The sequence below is a fragment of the Orycteropus afer genome, unplaced genomic scaffold, assembly GCF_000298275.1.
Source record: "Orycteropus afer afer isolate SDZICR_OR568_19922 unplaced genomic scaffold, OryAfe1.0 scaffold00015, whole genome shotgun sequence".
NCBI classification, from domain to species: Eukaryota; Metazoa; Chordata; class Mammalia; order Tubulidentata; family Orycteropodidae; genus Orycteropus; species Orycteropus afer.
The window spans coordinates 19162894-19173683 of record NW_006921602.1 but is presented as its reverse complement, the minus strand read 5'-3'; the positions used below and the strand labels follow the sequence as shown (position 1 = coordinate 19173683).

The following is a 10790-nucleotide window of genomic DNA, read 5'->3' as shown; positions in this document are numbered from 1 at the left end:
ATATATATATATATATATATATATGTTTTTGTTTTGTTTTGAAAATAAGCATTTTTAACTATTATGTTTTCTTAATGCAGGATTAACTGATAGTGGCATAATTGTGCATCAGTGTCAGGAGTAATTGGAATGTTCTCCTCATGGCATTAGCAATAAAATAATTGGATAAAAATACAGAGGGAATAGTAATGTGGTTTCACTAATAGCAAACCAGTCATAATGTGGCAAAGGAGAGAGATACATCTAGTACATAGTTGCTCCATTTATAATTTCAATCAGCCAGTAATTTTTGTAAAAATAAAATACTAAATGATGATATTCTTTTTATCAAAGTGCAAATAGCTCAGAACATTCTGTTTTGATTTTTTTGTGTGTTATTTTTGCTGCTTATATTAGTAAAACGATACAGTACTGATATTTATTTTGATTAATTGCCAAGTGTCTCCCTTTATTCTTTTCATGAACTCTTTTTCTCAGTTCAAAATAGAGGGTGAGTTTGTATTCACTTTGTTGGAAACATAAAGTTAATATGGGATGTTAATTTTACATTTAAGGACTGCATGACACAGTCATGTAGAACAGTTACTTGTGTATAAACCCCCCACACACACACACCTCACCTCATCTCATCCTACCCCTACTCATCCTCCCTCTCTGCTTCATTGTACTTCATTGACCAAAAACCAGAGTAGATTTAACCATACAGAGTTTTTAGATTTGGCTTTGAGGCATAAAACAATGGCTAAACTCAAGAAATCTGGTTTAGTAAATTTTTTTATGAATCACTCCTTTGTTAATTCATTTATTGATCCATGTTTTCAGAATTTCTCTTTTGGCATGTGATGCCTTTCAGGATCTCCATTACCCAGCCTAACATGGTGACTCAATAATTAAGATGAGGGGTCTAAAACAGAATTTTTCTTCAGCAAAGGCTATCTCTTCATAGTTCTAACTCATTACAATTTCTGGGAGACATAGGCTTCTGGAAAGATCCCAGATCTTTCCAAAAGACATGACTGTTATGCTCATGGGATTCATAGTTATCTGATAACTAGAAGTCTTAGTGATACTTTCCCTCTTGCTTTTTTTTTCTTTTTGTACAGCATTATTGTGCTATAATTCATTTACCATACAATTACCCATTTAAAGTATGCAATTGGATGGTTTTTAGCTTATTTCCCAAGTTGTGCAACCATCATCAAGACAGTTGTAAAACATTTGTCACCAAAAAGAAACCTCATACTCTTTAGCCAAATCCCCCCCCCCAAAAAAAAACCCAAATGCACTGCCATTGAGTCGATTCAGAAGCATAGCAACCTTATAGGACAGAGTACAGCTTCCCCATAGAGTTTCAAAGGCTGTATAAATCTTTATGGAATTACACTGTGTCATCTTTTTCCCATGGAGTGGCTAGTGGGTTCAAACCACCAACCTTTTGGTTAGCAGCCACATGCTTTAACCACTGTACCACTAGAGCTCCTTTCACTCTTCAGCCATCACTTTCCAATTTCCCTATCATGCCTAGCCTTAAGCAAGTACTATCTGTGTGTTTTAATAGCTTTCTATTCAGATTTTAAGTTACTGTCATTTTTTTTGGCAACAAAGTTACATACTAAAATATGAGAGAGACCTGGGATTATGTATTCTTGTATTGTCACTGAATTTATGGAGAAAGAAAATCTTACTACTGAATACCTATCGTTTTGCATTTCTTTTTAGGAAATGGTTAAAAAATGTTAAAGGCAAAAGAAATCTATGGTGTTAAGAAGTAAGGAAAGTGATTACAACCCTTGGTGAAGTGGTATGACTAGAAGGATTTCTGGGTTGCTGGTTATGATCTTTATTTTTTAAGTCGGTAGCTTTTTTCATAAGTATATTCACTTTGTGCAAATCCATCACTGTTTATACTTGGAATATTTGTATGTAATTCGTCAATAAATATTTATGTTAAAACATGTTGACATCATTTAGCTACTCATATTTCACACTAGTAAAGCTCTTAATTTGTCACCTTAACTACCTTTCTAATGAATGTTTCAATTTTGATCCATGATATTACTACTTTAACATTATCACCATTCTCATTGATGTAGATTCTCTAGTGTCAGGTTCCCATGTTCAACAACTCATGATTTCAGGGACTGAATGATTTAGATACACTTCGATTAGGTGCAAGAAGGCTGATTCTGTGTTAGCTGTGCTCTTTAGCTTTAGTCTTCCTACCTCTAAAACGGAAATATAGTAGTCGTGTCTACCTTCTATCAGGAGAATTCAGATTCTCATTAGAGAATAAGTGGAATAGTATGAAGGAAAGAACCATGGGAAAGAGAAATTATGTTCATACTAGTTCATTTTTATAGTACTCAATCTAATGTAGTAACCATGTAGATGTACAGAAAATATTTAATTACCACTTTAAAATGTGATACCAGAAAAAAAAATTGTTGACTAATCAAAGTGTTTTGATTTCTAATCCTTTTTATCTATTTTTATTATAATAGGTTTTGAAGAAATTGCTTTATTTTTGTCCACATGTTGTGCTGCTGCAGGTAGCAAGATGGACAGACAGTAATATCAGATTGTGATAATAGAAGTTTTTAAGTAGGCTTATATTTTGTGATTCTTACTATATTTCTGAGAAATTGGAACATGAGTAGAGGTCCCTCAGAAAAATGTTTTATAAAAACAGTAAGGTAACTCATTATAGCTATTTTATATGCTGATGAGGAAAAGGCAATTCTGCCTTATTACATGGGATATTCTCATTGGAATCTGAGACCTCTTCAATTCAATCGTATAATGAAACACTAATTTTTTTTTTAATATCTTATTTTGTCTTCTAGGCCTTCCTTAAAGTTTCCCATGTCTCAATGGACTCCTGTATATAACAAGTTGTATACCTTAAAAGTGGATATGAAGAGTGAGGTTCCTTCTGATGCGCCAAAGACACCGGAGAGTCTGAAAGGGATCCTCTTGCATCCAGAGCCCATTGGGGCAGCCAAAAGTTTTCCTGCAGAAGTTGAGATGATTAATAGTAAAGTGGGGAATGAATTCACTCACTTATGTGATGATTCTCAAAAACAAGAGAAGGACATGAATGGTAACCAACCAGAGCAAGAAAAAAGTGTTGTAAGAAAAAAACGTAAAAGCCAGCAGGCTGGCCCTTCATACATGCAGAATTGTGTTAAAGAAAACCAGGGAATATTAGGATTGCGGCACCACCTAGAAACACCAAGTGACGAAGATAATGATTCCTCTTTTAGTGATTGTCTTTCTTCTCCTTCATCTAGTCTGCATTTTGGAGATTCTGATACTGTGACTTCAGATGAGGACAAGGAAGTTTCAGTAAGACATTCCCAGGCAATTTTAAGTGCTAAAAGTAGAACTCACAGTGCACGGTCCCAAAAGTGGCCTCGGACTGAGACAGAGTCTGTATCGGGATTGTTAATGAAAAGACCCTGTTTTCATAGCAGTTCATTAAGGAGACTTCCATGCAGAAAGAGATTTGTAAAAAATAATTCCTCACAGAGGACACAGAAACAAAAAGAGAGGATATTAATGCAGAGGAAAAAACGAGAGGTGGTAGCCCGAAGAAAATACGCATTGCTACCCAGTTCTAGTAGTTCCAGTGAGAATGACCTCAGTAGTGAATCTTCTTCCAGCTCATCAACTGAAGGAGAAGAAGATTTGTTTGTTTCTACCAGTGAAAATCACCAAAACAATCCAGCTGTTCCCTCAGGTAAAATTAAAATGTTTCATAAATTGAGTAAACATGGAAGCCACTGAATTATATTTGTGCTTGCTTTATTCTGTTTTAGTGATTTGTGATATTTAAAAGAAATACCGGGTTCTATTAACTTTTTTTTAAGCCATATAAACAAGTAACCAACTGTAGTATTAAATCATGACTTCAATTCTAAGATAAAAAAGACAAAATTAATCTTAGATTTTTTTTTCTTCTGTGAAAAATCATTTATGTATATTGGATTGTATTTTATGTGAGTTAACCGATTTGTGGTAGTTTTTTTCCTTTAGTACTTCCTTTATGAATACTTTTCCAGAGTATATCACAGATTTTTTCACATTCAACCCACAATAAGAACAATTCTAGTCACTAAAAAGGCTGCTTTGTGTTTTTTCTTTCTTTTCTTTTAGTAGATTCTTTTTTGTTTTCCTTCGCAATTGTGGGAAAATACACAAAACATATGCCAGTTCAGCAATTTCTACATGTATAATTTAGTGACATAATTCATTAACATAAACTCATAATTCATTAACATAAACTAAGTAAAAACTCCCCAGTCCCCTTTCTTTCACCCCTGATAACCACTAATAATTTTCAGTTTCTATGTATTATTTCATATAAGTGAGATCATGCAGTATTACCCTTTTGTGACTGAAATATATTGCTCAGCAGCATGTTTTCAAGGTTCATCCATGTTGTGGCCTGTATCAGGATGTCATTTTTCTTTATGGCTGAGTAATATCCCATTGTAAGTATATACCACATTTTATTTATCCATTCGTTTCTTTTTTTTTTAATTGTGATTTGGGTGAAAATTTACAGGGCAAATTCACTTTTCATACGGCAGTTCACGTACACTTTGTCTCATGACATTGACTATAATTTACCCCAATGCAACAGCTCCCCTCCCCCTTCCTCCCAGTATTTACCTCTTTCCTGTGTCCTTCCCTCCATATCCTGAGTTGTCTCCCTGTGCATACACAGCCCTTCTATTCTCCCATGATTGTTCTCTCCAAGGAGTGTATCTACCTGGGTAAATGTTCACCTCATATGCCTGTCTTTTGTTTGGCTGGAAGCTACAGTAGTGGGTTCAATTCCAGACCTGAAGGGCAGCTACGGGCCATAGTCTTAGTGGTTCCATCAGGCTCTATCAGATCAGCAAATATGATCCTTTTTTTTTTTCCAGATGATTTTGAGTTTTGTTCCACATTATTCTCCCACTCTCTCCAGGATGTCCTACATAGATTCCCCCTCCAAGTGTTTGACAGTGGTAACCAGGCACCATCTAGTTCTTCTGGTTATCCATTCATTTCTTGATGGACATTTCATTTATTAAATGTGAAAAATGGAAAGGATTGGGATTGCTAGGTCATATGGTAGCTCTATGTTCAACTTTTTGAGGAATTACCAAAAGGTTTTCCACAGTGGCTGCACTATTTTATTTCATTTTTATATTTTTTAAAATTTTATTTTGTTAAGAGTATATACAAAACATGTACCAGTTTTACTTTCTACATGTGCAGTTCAATGACACTAATTACATTCTTTGAGTTGTACAATTCTCACCCTCTTTCTGAGTTGTTCATCCTCTATTAATATATTACTGCCCCCTAAGATTCCTGTCTGGGAGCTCTGGTAGCATAGTGCCTAAGGCACTTGACTGCTCACCAGAAGGCTGGCGGTTCAAACCCACCAGCCACTCCTCGGAAGGAAGGTTGGGCAATCCTACTTCTGTAGTGATACTGCCTCGGAAACCCAAGGAGGGGTCGCTATGAGTCGGGGCTGACTCGACGGCAAACAACAAGAAGATTCCTGTCTATAATCTTTCAAGTTGCTGTTGTCACTTTGATCCTGTGCAGATAGTTCTTAAAAGAGCATAATGCTTAAGGCAGACATACTTTACTAGTTATGCTAAACTATTATTTGGTTTTAAGAAGACGTCAGGTATTTTTGGTTTAAATTTTAAAGATTATCTCAGGACATTAGTTTCGGGGTTCATCTACCCTCCATAGTGCCAGAAAGTCTGGAGTCCATAAGAATTTGAAATTCTGTACTGCATTTTTCCCCTTTTGATCAGGATTCTTCTATAAAATAATTGATGAATATGTTCAATAATGGTAACCAGATACCATCCAGTTCTTCTGGTCTTATTGCAAAGGCGATAGTTGTTCATGGAAGCAATTAGCCATTCATTCCATATCTTCCTATTTATGATTCACCTTATCTCTCTGTTGCTCCAGCCAAAAAGAGACCAATTGTCGTACCTTGGATGACTGTTCATGTTATTTTTCCTTTAAGTACAATATTATTATTGGTATTTGGGAGACAGCTTTTATTCTAAACTCTAGGTCTCATAAACTTTTAGGCCTGACAGTGCTCAAAAGAGCATGTGATTCATTAGTTAAAATAGAAATGATGGGAGAATACTCAGTCATTCAATGATGGGAGAATACTCAGTCATTCATTCATTGAGTCAGTCTCTCTCTCTCTCTCTCTCTCTCTCTCTCTCTCTCTCTCTCTCTCTCTCCCTCTCTCTCTCTCCCTCTCTCCCTCTCTCTCTCTCTCTTACACATACACACACACATAGTAAAGTTACATTTCACTAGAATAAGGTTTTGCAAAGACAAACCCTAAAGAATAGAGCAGACATATATTAACTTGAATGAAGGGGAAGACAATATACAATAAGGGGAGGCCAGCACAAAATGATAAAGGGAAAAGAAGAAAAAAAATTCCCTGTCTACAAACCATCCTAAGTTAATGCTTCATTTTTACAGTTGTTGTAATTTAAAGGAAGTTGAAGTGAACATTGAGGAACTAAGTCTGAACTGAGAGAAAACTTTAATTTCTTTTGAAAGTGTAAGTGTATGGGGATACTTATCAGTTGCTGTTGAGTCGATTCTTACTCATGGTGACTCTGTGTGTGTCAGAATGGCACCGTGCTCCATAGAGTTTTTAATGACTGGCTTTTTGGAAGTAGGTCACGAGGCCTTTCTTCTGGGTACCTCTGGGTAGACTTAGACCCCAACCTTTTGGTTAGCAGCTTACTCCATTAATATTTGAACTACCGAGGGACTCTGGAATGGGGGTAGTTAGAGATGTTTTAAAAATTTTTAGGGTAAATACATTCCAGATTTACCAGTGCAGTTATTAAAGTAGGAGAGAAAAAAACAAACTTGTCCAAATTGATTATTTTCAATGATTTTCTCTTTTGTCATAATAATCTATACTTTTGTATTTTCCTCCTATGTTTCCTTGACCACTTTAAAAAAAAAAAGTACTAATACTCAAACAAGGTACAGGCTCAATAATGGATTATATACTTGGAAATTAATAAATAACAGCAATCTAAATATTAAATTAATGTTATTAAATTTATATTTTACATAAATTATTTTATTTCCAGTCCTAATAGATTTTTTTTTACCATTCTAATTTTTCTTTTTTTTTTTGGACATGGTCTTACTTATCGCCCTTTGTCTTTACTGCTTCTAGGTTTTTCATAGTTGGGAAAATTTTCCCCAGTCAAAGGCTACAGAGGAATTAACCCATTTTCCCCCAACCCTTGTATTGTTCACTTAATTAATTTTTTAATGTTTAGATCTGTGTCCACTTGTAGTTTATTTTTATGTACATTATGAAAAATGGATCCAGTTTTATTTATGTGGCTGTCCAGTTGTCCCAACAAAGCCGGTTGTTAAAAAAGTTTTTTTTTTTTTTCTGTTGATTTGAGATGCCACAATTATCATGTGTTAAATTTATATTCACACTTGAGTCTTATTGCTGGAGTTTTTATTCTGTCCCATTGGTTTGTCTATCCATGCACTAGATGCATACTGTTAGTGATAGAGTATTTGATTTTTTACTTGTATTCTTGCTTGTTTATTTTTCTAAATGAACTTTCTAATCAATTTGTTTGTCTTAGGATGGTGGAAGTGGGGAGACACATTTTTGTTGGTATTATATATGTAGGTTAACCTAGGGAGTACTAACATCTTTATGATTCTGAGTCTTCATATTCTAGAACGTGGAATATATTTTCATTTGTTGAAGTCTAGATTTGTAACGTTAAGGAGTTGTTTTACAGATATTTGTAATAATTTCATTGAGATATAACATGCCATAATATTCCTTTTATATGTACAATTAAATGATTTTTTAGTAGAGTTAGAGTTGTGTAACCTTCACCACAATTATGAAAGAACCATCAATCCTAAAAGATTGTTTTCATCACTCCTGTTTTCAGTCACTCCCTATTCCCACCCTCAGTCCCAGGCAAACCGCAGTCTGCTTGCTGCTCCCTATTGATTTGCCTTTTCTGAGTATTTCATATAGATGGAATAATGTAATATGGTTATTTGTGCTTGTTCTTTGATTTAGCATGCTTTTGAGACTCATCCATGTTATAACTGTCATTGATTAGTTCCTTTTTATATTATTATTTAGTTATTTTAAGTATTCCATTATATGGCCTCATTTTGTTTATGTGTTCACCAGTTCATGGACATTAGAATTGTGTCTAATATTTGACTATTAATATATGGCTAATAATGTTGCTATGAACATTCATGTACAAATTTTTGTATGGATGTATGTTTTTTACAGGTAGTCTCTAGGTTACAAATGTCCAATTTGTGGACAGCTTTTACTTCTCCTTTAGTGTTAGGTAAATTTGCCCTCGTTTTGGAATGATTGAACCAGCTCATGCTCATGACTGATTTCTTCATTATAATCACTTTCACTGGCTGCATGTGCAGCTTTTAAATCATTGAAAAGTCCTCAAGCCCTTTCTTGCACTAAACCAAAACCAAACTCAACTGCCATCAAGTCAATTCTGACTCATGGTGACTCCATTTGGGTATCTGAGGTAATAAATCTTTACAGAAGTAGATCGCCCAATCTTCTTTCTGTGGAATGGCTGGTGGGTTTGAACCACCAACCTCTGGTTAGCAGTCAAACACTTTAGGCACTGTGCCACCAGAGCTCCTTTCTTGCACTAAAGTAAGAACTAAAATAAGAATTTTATGCACCTGTTCCAACTGACCTAAAATTCTTAAAAGATGCAGTTAAGAATGGATCTGTTTGTACCCTGGGGACTGCCTCTATTTTTATTGGGTAGGTACCCAACATATAAGCCCCAAAGTAAACTTGCTATGATTTCAGTAGGTATAATTATGATCACAAAAATAGGAGCAACAACAAAAGCAATTGCTAGCAGAAAGGTGTTCCAACTCCCCCATCCCCGTTTTTTGTTTTTTTTTCCAAAAGCATACAGAGTTTGAGTAGAGAAAGATGCTAACAGTAATGTGTTCAGTGGTTATGGCAGTATGATGTAGTTAGCATTAAGAATACGAGATTTGGGATCATAAGGAAGACCAAGCTTACTGATCTGATAGAGACTTATGAAACCCCTGACACTATGGTCCCTAGTCACCTTTCTGTCCTAGAATTGAACTCATTCCTGGTGCTTTCAGCCAAACAGTAGACAGGCCTAGAAGGTGAACATTTACATCCGGTAGGTACACTCCTTAGAACAGTCAACCATGGGAGATCAGAAGGGTACAGGGAGATGGCTCAGAGGGTAAGAAGCATAGTAAAGAAGGATACAGGGAAAAGGTGATAACATAGACGAAGTGGAAAGAAAGCTGTTACACTATGGGGATTGCAATCAATGTCTTGAATTGAAATGTGTAGGAACTGTTGTATGGAAAATGAATTTGCTCTGTAAACTTTCACGCAAATTACCAAAAAAGAAAAAAAAAGTTTTGGAATTGGAATTAGGTTTGAAGACCAAGCCTTGCTTACCATTTGCTTGACAAAACATTTAAACTCTAAGCTTCAGTTTCTTGGTGTGTACAACAGGACTAGAAATGTAAAACATTGCACATGAGACAAAGAATATACTTACACATTGGAAGCTATCCCTTCCATCAGCATCATTCCAGACCTAAGGCACAGATGGACAAAGATGATCAATGGTTACAATAGCTAACATTGCTTATAACTGCTGCCAATAAAATCTGTGAGCTCTTAGCAAGGAATACAGTTGAATTTTGAGGAGTTTGTGGGGAATTTGCTCAGAAAAACCATTGTTTTTTGTTACTTTTGTTATGTTACATATGTGTAACATTGTTTTCAGGTAGTAACAGAGGAGCATCTGTTACATATTATTTTTCTCATGATACTTCAAAATGTACAAACAACTCTTAAAGCAAAGAGTTAAAATAACCTACCATCCCACGACTCTTGATTATCCTTTAATATTTTTACATGATGTAAAAGAAAACATGAAAATATAATTGACACAATAAAAAGTTACCTATTCTTCTGATTTTCTGAAAAAGCTATGCCATGGTTAACTTTGTAAGTTTCGGAGTGTTTCCTTTTTTTACCCCCTTAAATTTTTAAAAAATAATTGTTCTACTAAAGAAAATGCCAGATTGTAGTACCAAAATCTTTCCTGTTGCAATTGTTTTAAGAACTTCTTTTAAAAATCCTTCTTTAGAATGTTTAAGCAATAGAGTAGAGTGCCTAAGTGAGCTATTTATATAACTTTGAGTTACACAGTCTCTGTGTTCATGAAAAAGTTACATAGTTGGAAAAATTTGGGAAAGAATGATGTGATGGTTCTACAGCATGTTGAACACAATTTCAGTGAGTTGTATAAGTGAATGTAGAAGTGGCAAATGTTTTGTTACATATATATTTACCACAATTAAGAAGAGATTATAACACATCTACAGGAAAAAAAAGTTTTATAAATTGAGTTTTAATGAATTAGCTAAGTTAGCTTTGCATTATCACTGGAGCTCCAAAGTGTTACACTGGCATTTAGGTATTTAAAATAAGAAGTTGTTATTTTTTCACAGGCTTTTAAAGAAATTTAATATACACATACCTGGAAGAAAAACTCATCGATTAAATAAAGTTGATATATAGGTGAAGCTTTTCTCAATGTGAATGATAATGTCCAGTTGATGAGTTGAAATAAAGAAAAATTTTAAAAAGTATATGGAGATTCTGTCATATATATATATATATATAT

General features: G+C 34.7%; 1 protein-coding gene across 1 annotated transcript in view; it reads left to right on the top strand.

Moving 5' to 3' along the window:
• The window catches only part of RNF111 (ring finger protein 111), a 215079-nt gene that overhangs the window by 154100 nt on the left and 50189 nt on the right, over nucleotides 1–10790 (top strand). The window contains 1 exon segment of the mRNA XM_007958405.2: nucleotides 2844–3739. Within this exon segment, the coding sequence (XP_007956596.2) occupies nucleotides 2844–3739 (896 nt within the window).